General features: G+C 40.7%; 1 protein-coding gene across 1 annotated transcript in view; it reads left to right on the top strand.

Moving 5' to 3' along the window:
• The first annotated feature begins 2,377 nt into the window (after positions 1-2,377).
• The window catches only part of LOC146309212 (SH3 and cysteine-rich domain-containing protein 2-like), a 34,594-nt gene continuing 16,081 nt past the window's right edge, over positions 2,378-20,890 (top strand). The window contains exons 1-3 of the mRNA XM_084744323.1: positions 2,378-3,004; positions 15,304-15,652; positions 18,762-18,856. Of these exons, the coding sequence (XP_084600449.1) occupies positions 2,918-3,004; positions 15,304-15,652; positions 18,762-18,856 (531 nt within the window). The 5' untranslated portion in view covers positions 2,378-2,917. The remainder of the gene's footprint in view (positions 3,005-15,303; positions 15,653-18,761; positions 18,857-20,890) is intronic.

Here is a 20,890-nt window from a genome sequence, read left to right as displayed (position 1 = left end):
TAATGTTCATTTTTAGCAGCTGTGTTCCGGCACCTGGGGTATGATATGGAGGATGAAAGGTGGGTGGAGGCTCAGAGGGAGAAATGTAAATGTGTGTGTGTGTTTCTCTCCTTCAGCTATTCTCTCAACTGTTCTTCGTCTTCTGTGTTGGAAGACAGACGGATCAGATCACAGCTCGCTGCACACCACCCCACCAAGACATTGTGTTTCTGTTTATTTATGACTGCAAAGCCACAGCTTCACATTAGACAACTTTTGACTTGGCTTTTGTTGGCAGAGTGTTCCCTTCAGCAGTCACTCTGCTATCTGCCGTGCCCTGACTCTGACTGAAGCAATAATTAATGTGATAACAGAGGCTCTCTGCCTTTGTATTTACTCTTTTCTCCAACACACCCACACCCAGAGACTTTTTGACAGCTTAGAGCAAACTTTGATGTCAGGCTTGGGTGAAACAGAAAAAATACTTAAATCACATTTAGTGAAGTCTCTTCTGCCTGTGTCACACACCGTGAATGTGCAGTATTGGCATAGAATTCAATTTAAGAAGCACTTATTACCTTAACTCTCCCTGTCTTTTGCCTTCATCGGTTTAATACAAAAATCAGTGGCTGTGACGACAACCTTATTGCTTCATTCTCTCTCATCTGAAGGGAGCAGTCACTAACAACCCACCCCAGGAGGCTGCTAAAACCAGGTAGGAAATGAGATTGCATTTGGAGGCAGAGGTACCAATCCTCTGCCCTTCCCACTGACCCTGATGTAGCTCTGACTCTGCAGGCCAGCACCTACATGACAGCTCCCACGCTCAGTGCTTCAGAGTGACAGGTGGAAAATGACAAGGAATGAATGATAACAGAGTAAAAGTATTGCTATTTTGTCCATAACTCAAAAAATAAATTGAAAGTAGTCCAGCTCATCCCATATGGGTCATTTTTTTTTGCTAAGGGGGAAGATGACTCTTCCTGCTCACAGCTTCAGCAAATAGGCTCCTCCATCCTCCTCATCCTGCTTTCATTACGTTAAAGGGACAGTTCATCCCCATATATCAGAAATACATATTTTTCCTCTGACCTGTAGTGCTGTTTCGACATCTAGATTGTTTTGGTGTGAGTTGCTGAGTTCTGGAGATATCAGCTGTAGGGGTGTCTGCCTTCTCTTCAGTATAATGGAACTAGATGGTACTCAGCTTGTGGTGCTCAAAGCACAAAAAAATGCTTTTGAAAAACTCAGTATAATTCACAGACCTTGCTGTAAGACGTTTCATGCAGGAACTATTTTCTTTCCACGGTAATATCTACCAGAACTACTTTCTTTTTACAAGAAAAAATAAATTAAACTGCTCACAAGGTCCGCACATTATCTTGAGTAACTGAGTCATAATTTCTGGAAAGAGACATTGCCGTCGAGGTTTTCACATGTATTTGTGGTGCTTTTAGCTCCACAAGCCAAGTGAAGGGATGAGACAAAGAAATTTAGGATGACAGAATAGAAGGAGGGGGGTGAGGGGATGTAGGGATGGAGGTCATGAATGGATGGATGGGTATGATGTTGTCGGCTGGTGGCTGGAAAACAGGTGGGAACCAGGGGAGTTGAGATCCTGGGTGGGATTACTGTGTCTTTATGAGCTCTGATGATGAAAACACAGAGTTTGAGGGGAATGATATGAATCAAAGCCAAAGGGGAAGGAAATGAATGAGGTGTGCTTCAGTATTTTTGTGCAGAAATTAGATGAAGCGTGGAACCAGAGTCCATACAGAGGGTTCTACCAAGAGGCCTTTTATATTATGGCACAAAAAAAATCCTTGACAACCCCCTGATGAAAAAGTTTTCAACAATCCTTGAAGAACTCTTTCTTCTAAAAAGGTTCTTTGGGTGGGTTCTTAATGGAAACCTTCATCTTGCAAAGAACCCAATCTACCCTCTGGGTAGAACCTCAGTCCTTCAGGATGAACCCTTTTGTAACCCTTATTTCTAAGAGTGTAGTCAGATACTAGTCTTTATACATTTTATACTGTACGTCCTTGTATCTGTGGTACATCATGTAACTGATTACTAAATGCCAGAAGGTATCATTAATTTACCTGATGGAACTAGAAGCAGTTCTGGAGTTACAACAGCAGAATTAAACGGGCTCACTGAGCAGCTTTGACTTAAAAAAATGTAGTAACCCTGTGGGAAAATAAAAAAGGGAACATCCAGCTTTTATACCAATCACTCATGACCTCAAAGAGAAAATCAGCTCTCTGTTTGCGAGTTGTGAGCTGCTCTATATTTGGACTTAAAACGAGCCCCCGCCCACGACCGTGACTCCCGATTAGTCTAAATGAATCCTGGCAGAGTTGTAAAAATTGCCCCAATCATGCGCCTCAGACGCACGGGAAGGCGTGCCTCACATTGCGCTTAAATTTAAGTCTGTGCAGCGGCGAAATGCACAGTTCGCTTTGGATTTACACCCAGACAGTGCCCTCCAGACAGGAGCACAAGGTTTGTTGGATGATCCTACTCGGCTGACATTTTCACATCGATGTTTTGCTGATTCGAACCTTTTTTGGACGGAATTGTGCCACAGTGGAGCTTTCTGATGCGCATCAAGGGACGATCCAGACTCGAGCTTTAACCGTTTCCTGAATGCTTGCCTTTGCATGACATGAGCGAAATATAAACAGCTGGTGTGTCTGCGTGTGTGTTTAGAAACTGTTTGATCAACCTATGCGCTTGCAACTGGTGTGTGGAGAGCAAATGGCCATAAGGCGTCCACCTCGCAGCGCGCACAAACCCCTGTGATGTGGATCTGTCACACTTTGTCAGGCTTCTGTATGGGTGCAGCCGGATATTTCCCAGGACGCAGTTTGAGGAGTTAAAAGTTCTTTTTTATTATCATTACTGTTGTTGAACGACTCTTTCCATCACGGTTTCAATGATGACTGAGAACAATGAGATGGAGAGCGAGTCGCAGCTCCAGCGCTCTCCAAGCACCATGTCCATCCAACCGATGGCATCCAAGGCAAGTAGCACAGTTTTACCCAGAGCAGACTCACCTCACATACACTTCACACTCGAGTCTCTGTGACGAGGAGAATTAAGACACTCAGATTCAAACAGTCAACTTTGCAGAACAGTTTTCCTTCTCGTGCATGGTAAAATGACTGCAGACTGAATAAGTAAAGAGATTCTTCTGGGGTTTTTTTTTTTACCTGCAGTTGTGCTTTTTTTTTTACCTTGAAATTCTGCATTGTATTTTTCCTGTAATATTCCACCGGTTTATGTAATGCTGATGACAACACTTCACAATTGCAGTTGTACTCATCATGACTGCGTCACTAGGTGTAACCTCACACGTAAGGTCTGATGTCACTCTGTCTCCCCCTTTCTCTATGCCTCTCCAAATCCTCTTCCTGCACACACACACACAAATTGGATTTATGAAATGAGTTTTTAACCGGTTATGAAACAGTCTCAACTAATTCTGATGCCTTTATGTGACCTACATAAGCAAACGAGAGAAGATTGTTGTTGTTTTTTGTATATAGTTAATCTAAATGTCTGTCACCTGGCTGGATTCTCAGATCAGATGAGACAAGCCTGTGTTTACATTTTCCCAGGACAAATGACAGTGAGTGGTACCTTAACCAGCTAAAAAAAGAAGCAGGAGAAGATTTTATTAAAGGAGAAATTTGTAATTTATCATAAAATTTCCATGATATTTAAGAAAGAGCTGAAATGACAACAATTCTACAGTCTGGTGTCCTTTGAAATTTCTATTCTAATCCATAACTTGAGTTATTGTTCACCTGTTTCACATTTATTAGAGTTAAAATTAATGTTGAATGTTTGCCGATTGTCTGTTTTTATGTCATCAAAAAACCATTAATAATCTTTTAGAAGGAGCAGATGTTTATAGCGTTTAAACTGAGCAAAATGTTAATGGAGTTTGGCAGGCTGGGAGATCCAGTGCACTCAAACTGTCTTTTTGGAACAGTGGGCTTTTGTTTTCAGGATCTGTTTTCGCTTTAAATCGACAGACAACTGACCTCTAAAAACAGCAGATCGACTTTCAGTGTAGGACTCGTCATCGCTTGTCAGTTTTAAAATATAATTTTCTGCCTGTCTTGCGCTCCTGCAGCCTGCCTGAGCTTCCTCGAGTCTAGGATTTCAAACTCTAATATACCATCTGTGGCTCCAACTCACTATTTAAAATGCAGTACACATTTTTGGATGTGCAATGGCTACATATCGCTCCTTTCACACTACATTTTGTGGTTTAGGGTGGAGGAAACACTACCTTTTTTGTCCACAGGGGCCTCCAAAATCAACAAAATAGAAAAGTTCCTTGTAGCAGTTTTAAATATAGAGCTTACACAGAAGAATGGTCACAAGGAATGTGTATCAGATATGTGTTTGTTATTTTCTTTTCAGTGCTTACTGATGAAGTATTTTTCCCACACAGCTGCACTCACAACCTTTTCTTCTACGCTGCAGGAAAGTTTATATTGCAGTAAGCATAAATGGCCACATTTATTTATACATGCATTTTGTACCTAATATGCAGAGCTAGATCCTTTTACTGTACAGTATACAGGCCTGCCTGAGCCTCAAGTGTCCTTACAAAGTGTCCTTATGATTCCATTTAATTTGTTGACATGAATGTATAAACAAAGATTTCAAGGGCCGGCCTCCAAGTGCAGGAGCTGTGAAAGCTCTCTCAATGCCTGCTTTTTAATGGAACGCTTTCAGGACCCTTGATTCATTGGGCCCAAACACTTGATAGAAATTTCCCTCAGAAGAGTTGGAGTCTTTGTCTCAACCTCATGCCTCCTGTCGCCGCCCACACACACACTATGGACATGTTTGAAATGAAGTGACAGTCAGACGCTTCACCAGCAGATTGTCTCTGTGCTTTGTCTAAATATTTCATGTGAGAAGAAGCATGGAAGTAGGCATTGTTGTGAACCATTTTATCACCACTCTCTCTTTAGTGTGGTCCACTCCAGTTCTCCTCTCCTCACCAGCTGCTACCAAAGATATTGGACGATACTCTGTGCCAAGCAGGACTGATTGGTATTCATGTGATTCATTGGCTGCTCCGGCTTCACCACATCAAAACCTTTTATGCCACAAACTAATCAGGCCGGCCATTCAATCACCAGCCTGGTTCCTCACCTCCCCTCTGCTCTCCCATCGATTGAAGCTGGGCTGGTTGAATTCCAAGACTCTGAGTAAGAATAGATTTCACTTTAACCTCCAGCCCTCGTGCTCCTGGTGCGGCTCATAGATGTTTGATATTCAGAAGAAGGTTAATTGTATAATCTTTTCAACTTCCTCTAAGTGCTTGGGATTCAAGAGCCCTCTTCCACTGGAGGTTTGTGACATATAGGCATCTATTAAGGAATCTCATATCGAAGTTAAAGGAGCAATATGTGACAATTGCATGTCCAAGGCTGCAGGAACACTGCAGGAGTGCAAGACAAGCACAACATTATTAGCTGTTGGAAAATTCATTTTCCAGATCCATTATAAAACAAACATACAATAACACATCACAGTATAGCAAACCATAGTGTAAAACCAGTGCCACGAGTTCTGTATCCCTCCAAACACACACACATTAAAGATGCAGGGAGAAAAGATGACGTAAAATAACAGAAAATAGAAAATAGTAAAGTAGACAGTACGCTGCAGTGAAACAGCCATGGGCCACCTCTCAGGGCATAAATTATGTTTTCTTCAGGAGCACATTAATCAACCTGATTAATCCACTCAGTAATATTAAGGGGATCCTCGTGATTCCACATAGATGCAGTTGTAATGATAGCCTAACAAGACATTTTATCCTCTCGGAGGTGAGTGTCAGATCACTCAAGTCTCCCAGCATTGTGATCACACCACAGTCTAAGCTCAGAGCAAGACCGCACCGTAGGTATGAACGTCTCTAGTCTCTAGTTTACAGCGGGGGTGGAGAGGGGATAAATCGGTTTCAATGCAGCTCTGTCTCTCGGGTGTGAAATATGCTCTATTTATAAATTTGGAATTGCAGAGCTTATACCTGGTATTGACAGATATTCTCTGTGACGTCCCTGCAACATTGTAATTTGACAATCACAAGTAAAAACGACGTCTGTCGATGTAAAGTTAAGCCTGTTATCCTGAGAACAAAAGCTCACTGCTCTGAAAATAAACACTGGAGTTGGAGTTAAGTGACTGCCTGTCTTACTGCCTGCCAGACTCCATTAACATTTTGCTTAATTTAACTGTTATAAACATCTTCTCCATCTACAATATTATTAATGAGCTATTGCAACTCATAAACAGACACTTAGTCATTCAGCGACCATTCTGCATTAATTTGAACTCTAATCAATGTGAAATGGGCACACAGAAACACAAATTACAGACCAGAATAGCACAGCTGCAGTGTTGAGTTGAGAAGCCAGTATTTCAACTTAGCATGTTTCCTTAATCTCTGATGACACATCATGGTCATATTTCTCCTTTATTGTCAGCTTATCTCTGCTATGCACATGTGTGGACACATTAGATTCAAAATCTTACATGTTAGTATTCCACCCTTATCTATTTTACCCACCAAATCAAGACCATTCCTAAAATTGAAATTAAAATAAAAACGCCACAGGGTGCTTTTTTTTAAAAGGAATCTAATCAGACACATAGCCATGAGTCTATGGTGGTTTTAATTAGATAAGGAAGAAAGGGAGTGACTCTGATAACAGACAGACAGCTCAAATCCACCAGCAGCAGAATTCCCACAAAGATGGATATCAGAAATCAGGAACAGAGGAAAACAGTGCCAGAGGATTAGGAGGAAAGGAAGCATGGACTTTCTCCCCGGCTCCCAACAATGTACTGTGGTTTACTGCCAAGGCAGGGACAAAAACGTGAGTGGTAGAGCAGCACTCAGCAGCCAATAGAGTCCCTCTTTGGGCTGTTGATGCTTTGGGAGCTTTTTCTATGATGGAAGTGCACAGGTGAACCTTTTTCTCTCCAAAACGTGCAAACAGGACAGTCTGACCAGAGAGATACGAACACTTAGAATAATACCAGACATGTTTTGAGAGATTGGCCGATTTGTCATCTTTGCCCGTGGTGTGACAAGAACACCACAAATCACCCATGTGTCCCCTGTAGTGTCTTCGCCCAATCTTCTTTGCTCACTGTGAGCACTTGAGCACACACACAGCCAGCTGAGTGATAAGAGGTGACTGGCATCGCCTACAGTCTGAAAATGAGAACTTGTCGCAGCTCCAAAGCTAAATGACAAGTAATCATACGCTATACAGTCTGTGGCCAAGTCCAGCTGTTTTGTGAAGGAGATATTTCACTCTAACACATGAACACAATGTGTTGGCTGAAGGTGGGTTATTCCAGAGGTAAATTGGTTTAGAATTTTTTTTAAGTGTTTTTTTTTCTACTCTTTCTGTCACTTTTATTAGATATCCACAAGCACACAGTGTAAGCAGACAAAGGAGAGATAAAGAGAGGTCCTCGACTGGAAATGGGTGCAATCATATGCTATTAGAGCTGAGGCAATAATTTAATATCATCATTTATAGTGTTTCGGTAAATCATATTGTGATAATATGGTTGTAATGGTTATAAATTTACAAAACTGCTGTGCAATTTTATTATTCCATGCTCGCTTTAACCTTCAAAATGAGCTTTTAGTTCTGTCTGATATAATGCATAACTGTTCACTGCAACACCAGATTGAATATTATATTTGTATGTGATTTTTGCATGTGTTTGTTCGGGGCTGGACAATATATTGATATTTTATTGATAAGGAGATAGGAAACTGAATATCGTCTTAGATTTTGGATATTGTGATGTGGCATGAGTGTTGTCTTTTTCTGGTTTTAAAGGCATCATTACTCTAAAAGTGATGTCATTTTCGTCGTGTTCCACATGACTGCTGATGTTGTTAATATTGTTAATACTGATATTGAGATATTTGGTCAAAAATATTGTCATGTTTAATTTTGTCACATCACCCAGCCCTAATTTACAGCATGTTATTGAAGAGAAAACATATATATTAAGATATAAAACATGATAGGTTGTAGGTCTAGTCAATTCCAGAAGCATTTTGACCTGCACCCATTGATTAACGCCCCTTGGATATCGAACATGAAGTGCTGCCTGGCTAAAGGAGCGGGCTACAGAGGTGTGGAAACCTCCCTTCTCCACTTTCAAACTTGCAGTCTTCACTCCAAAATGACACTGACTTCACACACCGAAAGTCCCCAAATTTTGATGTCTGGAATCACGCTTCAACTTTAAGATGCCCAGAAAAATGGAAACTTGAACATCTACAATTTTATGACACCATTTGCTGAACCATGAACAAACAGCCTGTTAAACATGACAACCTATTAAATATTTATGAAGAATGCTTTATTAGAAGTTGACATGCATTTTTGAATCATGTTTGTTAATGGTGCAATGGTTCAACACGTTTTCTGTGCAGCATCACAGTCCTGCGCCGGGCTCTCTCAATCAGAGCAGATGAGTGCTGGCATAACAGCTCCAGATAGAGCACACGTCTCAATTACAGCTAATCTAATCATCTGTCAGTGCGTGAGCCTAAAAAGCATTCCCGTTAGCTTCCATTTAAACATTAGCTGAGAGCGTCATACTTCCGTGTGACGCCGCGGCCAGTTTGGGTCAACAGTACACACAGACTCCTTCATGTGCATCACAAGAATTTCTGTAACAGATCAGATGCAGATATTGATAAAGATGAACCGAGATCTTGGTTCCCTGGTTTTGACGTATGATCAAATCCCACATGTACTATTGATCCCCTGCAATTTCATGACAATGCCTGTCAAGTGCAGAGGGAACTGCTTCAATCTTCTTTCATTTATCTACCAACTTTACTTCTGACAAGCACCAAACAATGGCTTTCTTCTACAGAAAAACGCTTCTCCCAAAAGAAACATTTGGGTTTGATTTAGCTGTTTATCTCTTAACAAATTATTGATCCAAATCACAAATGACTCACAATGCCACGAAAAATGCATGACATTGCCCAGATTTACCCGCACACCTGCACCGTCAATATTCTTCAAGCGGCCACAATCACGCTGCTGCAGATTTTCACTGAGCCGCCTCAGAGGACCCGTAAAAGCCCATAATTCTCACATCTTCGATCCGTATACCGTCATCCAGTCATCGTCACATGTAGCCAAACACAAAAGTCCAAAATCAATGCTCCATAGAGGGACAGCGGGGTTTGAGCACACATAATTCAACTATGAAGCTTTTATTTCATCCGAATCTGTGGCTCTGCCTCCCTCCATCAGAATGTAATGGCCAGGCTGAGATATATATATAGGGATGCTCCAGCCTGTCCGGAGGTCAAGACCGAACAGCAGAGGCTCGATCCCACTGGGAATGTGGCCATAAACACAGCTTGAGGCCATATTATTGCTGTACTGTGGACTATTTTAAATGGTTCACCCAGTAAAAAACATCTCAAGTGGAAAAGATTGACCAGTTGCTCCAGCTGTGTCTCCGGGAATGTAAAGGTCAAAATATATAATCTCTTGAGCTGTAACAGTGGTTTTGTGAAAAGGTCATGGTGTGGGCTGCATCACCCAATTTTTGTATCTCTAAAACCAACAATCAAACAGTCGCATTACTTTGTGCAGAGAGTAGCCAGGTGTGCATAGGTGTTACCTCAGAGAGATACAGTAAGTGCTAATTCTTCTCTCCTATTTCTTATTATTCTCACTTCTGCCAAGCGCCATGTTCTCTCCTGAATAGTGCCTCTCACCTTTGTGTTGTCAACATCAAAACAGTGCAGCAGAAACTGGGGAAATATCAGCCACTTGCAACAGATGCACACCTCCGCTCCACAGTTTCAAAGTTTAAAACAGTGCCAAAGCTAGTCTTCAATAAAGTGCATGTATGTGACCTATAAATGGAATATTTTACTTCCAGCCTGTTAAAATTCTCCCAGGCTTCCTTTAAGGCTAGTCGCGCTATAAAAAAAGCGTGCACAATTAGGTTTTTTTGTCACGGCGAACGTCACCGTGTCCGACCTTGTTCTCAGTGAGGATATTTCAGACTTAAGAAGGATAACCGTGCTGTGAAAGACACAGTTTCCTGGCTTGATCCAATTCTAGGTCATCAGCGGGATACGTGGTTACAGAGGAAATGATCGTCCTCAGGTACATGATGTATTTAGGGATGCAATTATTTACACCTTCACTGTGCGGCTTCAATTATTTTGGGTAGGCGATGTGAAACAGAAAAAAGGAGACAGCTGCAATTGAACAGAAGTAAAGGGAAAAACTGAAGGTTTTATTTCAAAAGAATAAAAAATAGCAAGAACCTCAGGGAAAGAGCAAAAAATAACACATATCATAAATCTCTGAGCGAATGAGGGTAGTATAGTTAGTGTTATGTGGGTGTTGTGACGTTTTTTTTTTTAATCTTTGTATTTTGTTTTGTATGTTTGTTTCTTTTCCAAGTTTTTTTTTTATGTTCCTTGCATTTGTGGGGGTCTTTTTGTAACTTTTTTTTCTATTTTGTGTCGGAGCATTTCCAGTTGTCTTGTTAACTTTCCTGATTTTTTTAAATGTAACCTAACTGTGACCAACTTCTTGAATGGTATGTACATTAGGGATGTAATAATACCAAAAATTCCCGGTACGATAACACCATGATAAAAAAAAGTCTGCAGTATGATAGTTATTGAAAACAGAAAGAAAATACCAAATTGAAATTAATTATTAAATGATAAATCTGATGTGTACATCATTTTTGCTTGTTCACTTTTCTTTAAATTTGAAATGCTTCTTCTTTTTTCTTTCTTTCTTTAATAAAATAAAATAAAAGTAGCCAGACTTAAGCTTGTGCAAAAAATTGGCATTTATTGTCTTTTGCAGTTAATATTTAAATTATGTTTGTGTGACTGCAAAACAAAAACATTGCAGCAGTAAGTAGGATTCTTTATATAAAATAAAAAATAAAAGAAAATAATTAATCATATAATATCATCGTAGATATCTTCACAATCTAGTACAGTATTGATAAATTGTTTTGTAATATTGTGATATTTGATGTATTGTTACAACTTTAATGTACATGTGTACAGTATTCATTGTTTGACTATGGTCTGTTGAAAACTCAAATAAGTAAAGCACACTCAGTTTTGGTTATCATTACATGGAGGGTTTTGGACCGGTTTCATGTCCAAACACTTCCCCTGTTGGCTAAAGTTATTATGCCGGCAGCCTGGAAGATTCCCACTTTGAAAACGAGATAAGAGATGCATAATCACAGGCTGCTTCCATCCTTCTGTACTTTATCACACGTGCACGAACACACACAGCAAACAGTCATTCGTGCACCTCTTTCCCCCCTCTCTCTGTGATTGTTTAACGGAGGAGGAACTTTGTGTGAAATGGATTACAACCACTTCCCTCACCACAGTGCAATCCTGCACCCACATTCAGCTAACCCTGCCATGCTGTTTTGTCCTGATAACTCATCATCCACCCATTTTCACTCACCCAATCGCTGTTCACACATAACACCCCCAAGCACAACACAATGGCTGTTGGACTCCAACCTCCCCTGTCTGTTTCTGAATGAGCAACATGGTGACAAACAAATACATTTCCTCCCCTAGCCGGCGAAACACAAATACAGACAGCCAGTTATCTTCTCAGCTACTTGTAGCCTTCCAGTGTCCACTATTTCAGCAGTTCACACGTCTCTCTGTAGTGTCACATCAATAAACATCACAGCAGTGAAGGTGCTACATTAATTAATGAAGACCTTGGCCCGCTTCCGCCTCCCTCCTCGACTTACTCTCCTGCTCACGTCATTCAAATCTGTGTCACAGAGAGCGAAGAGGTACTTAATGAGATGTGAAGTGAACTTAAAAGTGTGGGTGGTTTAAAGAGATACTGGGAGATTAACTCAGTGGTAATCCTTGTAGTTTTTGAAATTCCACATGTACCTTGTAGATCCGTTCTCACTCCCAGAACATCAAATACCAACGCTTTGTCACACCCCTCAGTATCTCATACAGATGCACAAGATATCCTTTTTTGATCCTGTTTGACTTGTGCTATGACTGTCAATTTGAAATTATACAGGTCATGAAAGTTTTAGCATTGTCATAGTTTACTTTTTGTTTAAAACTGCTGTGAACTACATTTCTCACCAACTCTTAACATAACCGTCCCTTCTAATGTTATGTTACATGATGCCTAACCCTAAACCTGTATGCCTCGCGAACCACTCAAGTTACAATTTACATCCATGTTTTTGTGAGGTCAAGAGGGACCTCTGACCGCCTTAATCTAGTCAGTTCATCCTTGAGTCCAGGTGGATGCTCGTACCAAATCTGAAGATATTTTGTCCAGGTGTTTCTCAGATGCTATGTTCACAAAAATGGGGCAGATGTGAGGTCACAGTGAACTTGACCTTTGACTTTTTACCACCAAACCTAGAGTCCAAATGAACATTTGTGTCAAGTTTGAATAGATCCCATCAAAGCGTTTTTGAGATATCGTGTTCACAGGAATGGGATGGACAGACAACCCGAAAACATAATGCCTGCAACATAAAAATCAACTTGATTTTATTTTATTTGTTTTATTTTTTTCAGCTTTTTCCTTTATCCCTCCAATTTGCTGAGGCCCCTCTGGCAGCACCCACTTTGAAAATCATGGAGCTAACAGACCTGATTTTATCAACTGCTGTCTCCAAAGTCACAAATGAACTTTTAGTTTAGTAATAAGACAACCATGACATACTTTATTTTCCCCTTTGGGAAACTTACCTTGGGTTTCACTGTACTGTAAAGCCCTAATTACAGAAATAAAACTAATAAATATACAGCACAAATCAATTCAAGAACTGTCAACGGGTGCAGAATGTATTGAAACCACACACACATCCACATAACACACACAACAATCTCATCCACTTTGGACTGAATGATTCAGTCAATTTATATGACAAACATCTATAGTACATGCCGGGGGAACGTTGAAGACATACTGCACATTCCCTGCAGGTAACAACACCTTTTATGTTAACTGGCATATGACTGAATGGTAGAGCTATTTTATTTTACACTGAGGAATTCAGAATCTTCTAGCAGAGAGTGAAAAGTGGAAATCAGTCAAAGATTTGAGTCAGACTGACAGTTTTCTCACCCTGCTTGAATCATTCAAACTTATAAACCCTCTATGAGGTTCAATATAGAGAGAGTAGCACCATATTGTGCTCCCACGTCTATAATAGCAGTATATTGTGCTGCATTAGTCCACCGTTGCTCGTCTTCCTCAGTGGAATCTGGTGAAAGGACATCTGTAATAGAGATTTACAGGTAGCATATGGAGTGTGCAAACCTGCCCTCAGTTGCACACATTTTGTTTCTCATGCTCCTCCATGTGTCCCTCACAACAACATACACGCACACACACACTCAAATAGACAAACTGTTTTCATATCTTATTCCCAGACGCGCAGAGCTGTAAACAGCATGTCCCTGTAAAGTGATTATGTTCGCCGTTGAACAGAGCGAGCGTGGACAGGCAGACAGACAAAGTGTGCACACAGAGTGTCTGTTGCCTACTGATTATCTGTCTGCGTGTCTGTCTGTGTTGATCCATTCTTCCCCTATGACACGACCACGCCCTCACACTGTTCTCCCGCTGCCATTGCATGTCAGGGTAACAAATGGCCGCCTATCCCCCGGGAAACTAGCATCATCATCTGTACACAGAGCCGGAGGGAAATGTCAGGAAACATGCATTTATCTAGCCAATCAATGCTTGATGGCTACAGAGAGCAGAGCTTACAGATGTGTCCGCCGCTGATGTTACATTTCAGCTGTTGAAATGCAGCAACCATCAATTCTTTAAGGCTGTTTGGTCACTATAACTTTCAAGATCCAAGCATAGCTGTTAAAGTCAATATACATTTGAGAGGATACATGAAAATTGTAATTTGGACTAGTCAATTCATCTAAAGGTAGGAAAACACCCCAAAAAACATTACATTTAGCCCAAACTGGGAACTAAAGAGGGGATAGACAAGGGGCTAAATACACTGGAGGTTCATTAGGGGCGGATGGAAACAATTGACAACTGCAGAATAAAATGAGAAATACTAACAATGACAAAAACATGACAACAGCCTGATAAATATGTAAACTTTTCAGCAGCAGCCTGCTCTCCTTGCAGGTTAACATCCAGATGCCTTTGCTGCATTTGTTTATGTATTGCTATGGCCCAGTGGTTGAAGTAGTGGGTGTTGTACATTAAAAATGATTAATAATTAGATTAAGCGACTAGTGTATCTGGTGCTGACTAGTGAGGATGGTGACATTTAATCGACTAGACCACATTTAAATTTTCATTTGTCATTGTCATGATAAATGCGGTGATTTATCAGAGGTGATTTGTACATTCCCTAACTGTAAAAATGTGTATCCTATTCCTATACACCAAATAAATTTTTTTTCGCATTTTCATTTAAATTTTGCCTGTGGCTGATCTCTCCAGGCTAGCTATAGATGCTAAATGAAAAGGAGAAAAATACAGAATCTAATAGTTGTGGTTCCAGACAGACTTTTGTTTTGGCCAAAAAAAAAGTCTCTTTTGATAGTGAAGGTTGCTGACACGTGGAGTAGATGACACACACGTGCCTCGTTGTAACTATGCGACTTTGCCCTGGGAGGAGGGATGCATCGGCCCTGTATGTTGAGTGAAAACCTGCGGCAGGATCAATCAGGCCGGCAGACTCCATCAGATTAAGAGCCCTGAAGATAGGCTGTTGATAAATGATCATGCTGTGTAAACTGTCTTGTTTCGGTTTATCAAAATAGCCCCCCTGCCACCACTACAGAGGAGATAGCATTTCCTCCCAGCAGTCCTGAATGTACAGCCGTGGGTGTTCTCAAAGAGGAAAAGACTTATCTTGTTTAACCATGGGCCAAATGCACAAGCTGCCCCGTTAAATGTGACAGTACGAAGGATATGCTTGATTTCACTGAAGGGAACATACAGATAGCTTTGCTATTAATGTGTTCTTTCCTTATGAGGTGATATTGCATTTCATGACTCACCCTCTTTCCCCATGGTGTGCAGATCAGAGCAGAGTGTTGTGTTTATGAATGCCGGAATATTGCCTGTGCTGTCCTGAGGGTGTATTGGACATTTGTTATTGCTCCCAAATGTGGCGCAGCATTCTTGCTTATCTTGTGTTTATTCTTAGTGTACCCTCTTTCTCTGTGTCTCTGTCCATGTGTGTGTGCAGCTCGAGAGACTAAAACGCTCGCTGTCCTTCAAGACCATCATGCGCAGCAAAAGTGTGGAGAACTTCTTCCAAAGGTCCTACAGTGACGCTCGCCTGCCCCCGGATTTCATTACTGACCCGCCGCCTCCTTCTCCTCCGCTGCTGCCTGGCTCTCCCCTCGTCGGCGACCGCTCACCGTCCATTTCGCCATCTCTCAGCCCCAACCCCTCCATCTCCTCCCACTCCCCCTCTCTCAGCCTTTCCCCATCACTGCCCGCCAAGCCTCCCCGGCCTCAGATTAACCACAGTTTCCAGGACCATGTCTTTCGCAAGCCCACCAACTGCCAGCACTGCAAGCACATGATAGTGGGTAAGGTGGTCAATCTGCTCCGTGGATTCTCTTTGCTTTTTTTTTGGCTGCATTTTCACAGGATTTCTGGCCTCTCTGTCTTTGTTTGTGTGGCATCCCATAAACTGAAGAACATTTTATGGAGAGAACATCACCTATTGGATGTTAAAATTCTTATACAGGTTTTATCACCACGACAGGATTTAGGAGTCTACAACTCCTGAAAGGCTTGGTGCATAAGATTTGCAGAGTTTTACTGGCAGGAATTGAAGTTAAGTTAAGTTAAGTAAGTCTTTCATTGGTCAATCACCTTAAAATAAAGGCAGTGACACAATAAATGGTGCAAAATTGCAAATATTATGTGGTTGAAATTTCAATGTGCCTGTCTGTGCAACACAATTTTGCGAACGAATTATTAAGCTACTAAAAAAAAAATCACACCATAGCAAAAAGATGCAATCAAAAATAAACATGACCTTGTGCTCCTTTTACTTAATAAAAGAAGACAACACACCGAGTACACCCAATATTGAGAGAAAGAAAGGAGAATTTGATGAGTTTCACTGTTTTAGAAGCTGAAACTGAACTATAGCTGCCTCAGGACATATTGCAGGATGGCACCAAATTTGAAGAAGCAGAAGAATAATTTCAGAGATCCAATTGACCCGGAGCAGCAGCAGCTATCCCTGGTTAAGGTGTATTATAAGATTTAGAAACAGTTCCAGCTCCATACTCCAACAGGAGGGGGGTCAACTGGTCATAAGTTTAAACAAAGAGGTTTTCGATTATTGAAGCTTGATGTACACACCATCATCATACTGAAGCTAATTTGCTATTCCTCTTCACACATAGTCTTTGTAATCGTGGTCTCTGTACTTTTTTTCCCCTTTTATCATATAAAACAGTGTTCTGTGAAATGCCACAGTGTCCCTGATCGAAACTCCATTGTTGGTGTGAAAGTTGGCAGGAACGAAAAATATTAGTAACGTGCAAATTAATCACACGAGAAAAACAAACTGTCTACAAAAAGGCCTTAAGAAGAAGAAGCAGTGTTTTATAAATGTTGAGTTTATATTGGAGGGTGCAGGTCCTCTTCCATGAAAGATGCCATGTTGTACCACCATGTTTATAGAGTAACCCAGACTGGACAAACCAAACATCGGCTCTAAACATGCGGCTCATGCATTCTGGTCCTTTAAAGCAAAAGTTTGACATTTTGAGAAAGAAAAACACTTACTGTTTAACACTACATGACAGTTATTTTAGTTTAGCACAAACAGCTGAACACAGGAGGAAACAGTTAGACTGGCTCTGTTCAACCATAACAAAATCTACCTACCAGCACCTCGAACGCTCATCAGTGTTATATTTTTTATGTGAATAACTGAAGTATTAAAAACAACACTCTGATTTAGGAGACTAATGTGCCAAGTTGTTCCTTCACTCGGAGCAGTAACTTTCTGGAGTCTATTCTAACACACTGCTTTATAGATTAAACAGACTTGCGGTATAATGTGTTCATTAGATTAAGCTGTTTTTCCCTTTTTTGCAGCCTATTTTGCAAAGTTAAGCTATGGACTTGTATTCATCATACAGCTGTGAGAGTGGTATCAGTCGTGTGATCTAATTTTAAGAGGGAGTTGGAGCCATAGACGGTATATTAAAAAAGTAGAAATCCTTTTTAATATACTGTCAATGGTTGATGCAAGCTCTTATCACCACCTGAAACTCAGGCAGGCTGCAGGAACACTGCAGGAGTATAAGACAAGCACAATTTGACAATAACAAGTGACGATGAGTCATACATTGTAAGATGATCAGCTGTTAATAACTGTCAGTTATCTGTCAATGTAAAGCTAAGCCCTTTATCCTGAAAGCAAAAGCAAACAACTCTGAAAATACACTCTCTAGACTTTTGAGTTCAGTGGCTGCCTGTCTCACTGCCTGTCTCACGGCCTGCCAGACTCTATTAACATATTGCTCAATTTAACTGTTCTACCACTGCATCTACCACTTCTAAGGAGTTTCCCCTTTAATTAAATGCATGGTAGCATGAACATAATAGAGTCACTTGCTTCAGTGAAACAGTCCTTGAAACAGCTGAACAAATGTTGTAATATAATAATGTTTTTATAATATTTCTTCTACCCCCTTTAAGGAAAATCTGACAGTAAAATTGGACTTAATAAGCTCTCTCAGTGTTTACAGCTGTGAGAAACCATTAGATTATTAACAGGCATTGCTGTGGTGCAAATGTATGAGTGCTTTTATCCTTAATTTGCCGCTTGCATGAACTACTAGCCACTGCTAGAATTTCTGCTAAATCTACTTCCTGTCACTATGATTGATTATAGACCCCAAGCTGCCCCTCTGTTTTTGTGTCTGTGCTGGGTTTTTTGCATGCACTGTGGCTTTATTTATGTAACACATCACCTCGTTCTAGCTGAACTCCTCTGCAGTCTCCAAACACCGTGCAGTCTGTCTCCTTGTTATGCTGATGAAGAAGAATCCATTTTTTTTCTCTTCAAAGTCAAAGCAGCGTTTTCATCAAGGCATCCAATTTGGCTGATTGTTGTTTCTGCTCCATAAGAGACCTGTCGATGTGATCCCCACCTACAGCAAATCCAGGAATCTATTCATCTTTGGTTTTGAAGATAAAAAGAGACCCCTTAATCGTTAAAAACAGCCAACAATCAACAAAAGGGATTTCTCAAGTTGTAACCCTAACAAATGAGGGGAAAACACATCAATACTCAGTTTTTTTTTTATCACCGAAGTACTTGAAAACAAAGATGAAGAAGCAAGATGACTCAATGACAAATCGATTATGATTGAAATATCTCCAGCTGGTTTCCAATCTCTGCAGGTTGTTTGGGAAGTGGAGCTGTTGATTATGAAGCTGTTGTTGTCAGCTCTGCAAGCAGTGCCAGCTTGATAAACCAGGGACAGCTCTTGATAACACTCTCTACCTGAGCAGAGAGAAACCTGCTCACATGATCTGAAGGCCACTTTGCTTTGTTAGCTCTGTCTGCCTGTTGTGGATCTGCAGCCTGCTGTGTATTTCTTTTTGGGTCTGCCTCCACGTCTGCGTCCTCTGCTCTCATTCTGTCATCTCTGTCCCTCTCTGCAGGAAACTCCAAACAGGCTCTCCGGTGTAAAACGTGCAAGATGGCTGCTCACCTGTGGTGCACCTCAGAGCTATCGCAGCAGCCCTGTCATGGGAAGGTGCGAATACAGAATTTAATGTTGCCCTTTTGTATAACATTGGTAGTTTTCCTTAACATAGCCACTGACTGAATATCTTGGTTTGCTCAGCTTTTGTTTGCTCAACTGTCTTTTTATTTGATGTTTTTTCTTTGTTTGTTTTTTTATGGCTCAGATTTTGTGTTTGTGTTGCTGAACATGATTTTAGTGAAGAATTGTTATTTACCAGTATTTGCAAGAAGCATCTCTGGAAAATATTCAGCAGTTTCCTTGAAAAATCCCAGTTGCCTTGGTAGGTCAATTTCCTGTCAGTCTGCAACTGTCCTGTCAATAAAAGGCGAAAAAGAAAAAAACAATAGAAATATCCTTAAAGCAATATTATTGGATTTGGTGCCCCCAGTTTCAGAGCACAATTCACTTATACACCAATGTTGTACATATGGACAGCTGCACATGTGTATTTATTATGATTACATTGCTTATGATAAATAACTAGTGAAAACTAGTGAAAAGTTTGCTTACACAGCTAAACATCAGACAAGTATAGAAGATAACAGAAGACAAAGAAAGACAGTAAATATGACTAACTAGGTATCAAAAAAGCCAAAAAAAATACTATTACTTACTAGTCCGACACAAAGAAGGCCAGCTCGCCATCTGTCTCGCTGCCTTTTATTTCTTGACGTTCTTGCCAACAACTCCTGGTGGTCCAAAGCTCCTGGGATGATGGGATGGGTGATGTAAACTCCAAAACTCCTCCAGTGCTCTGAGTGCCCAGTTCAGGCACTGCAGCTAACTACTAAGAAATTAAAAACAGCTACATTTAGCAGCAATTTACTAGAGCTGCCTCTGACTACAGATTTTCCAAGTCGACCAGTTGTCATCAGTTCAAGCCAATAGTCAACTATAGTAGGTGCATGTTTTAAATATTGACTTAATTCTTTAGATATGTACTTTTGGGGCGTGAAGTGAGCTGCCTGTTATATGGCTCCCAGTCTAATAGGACTGTTAAGTGAGCTAACTAAATTAGCTTGTGACAGCTACAACACAGTTAGCAGCAGCGCGCCAATGGAGCTTTAAAGGAATGTCTGATAGCCACCAGCTGGTTAGCTTAGTTTAGCACAAAGACAGGAAACAAGTCTGGCTCTGTCTAAACAAATACTTATATCTGCATACCGGCAAAGCTCACTAATTGCCATTCTTATTTGTCTAATTCATACAAAAAAAAAAAAAGTTAGATTGGGAAATTTACCATTATAGGGAGGGTTTATGTGCTGGACTCTTTCTTGGCAGCAGTTACTGGGTGCCTGCCAACTGCTCCCTAGCTCAGAAAACCCAGCGTGTCATCCCTGTAAAACGACAAATACAAGGATTAAACAATCAAGATAAAATGTTTTAATTGTTGAGCTTTATATTTGCTCGTATTCAGATTCAAGTTACAACTAAAGAGGAATCAGAATCATTTTTAAATTAACAAAGAGACAAAGAGAATGAAATTGTGCCAAAATGAGAAAATGAGATTTTCTCTTCCTCAGCCCAGTCTGACCTTCCCTTTCTCTAATTTTACCAAGACATTATTAATAACCACATTATAAAAACACCTGCAACAATAGCAGTTCAGATTACAATCATGATTTGAATAACCTGAGCACTGTTGCCATGGTAATTTCACCTTAAATCCGTATGGATCACTTCAGATTTTACCTGCACTTTTCAATTAATTTGGTATGAAGTTTCACACAGGTTGAGTAAAAGCATCATTAATGTTTCATACGAGGCAGAAACAGCAGGTTGCCATGCAGTTAATGCAGTCATGAACGCACTGCTTCATATTTTTTTCAACACTACGTCACACCACACAACCATCCATTGCGTCGACACGCAGACACAAACACTGCACCAGTCATGGCCTGAGGGCAGACTCGGTCTTAATCTACCAGCCATATGTGCAGTTATGCTGACAGAACACAGATGCATATGGTGAAGGGCAGGATAGTGTTTTCACTCCATGTTTATTAAGAGATGTGGAGTGCTGCTGTGGCTGAAACAAAACCA

Source organism: Lutjanus erythropterus, chromosome 19 (assembly GCF_056507025.1).
Source record: "Lutjanus erythropterus isolate fLutEry1 chromosome 19, fLutEry1.hap2, whole genome shotgun sequence".
Lineage (NCBI taxonomy): Eukaryota > Metazoa > Chordata > Actinopteri > Lutjaniformes > Lutjanidae > Lutjanus > Lutjanus erythropterus.
This window is presented reverse-complemented; position numbering and strand designations above follow the sequence as displayed.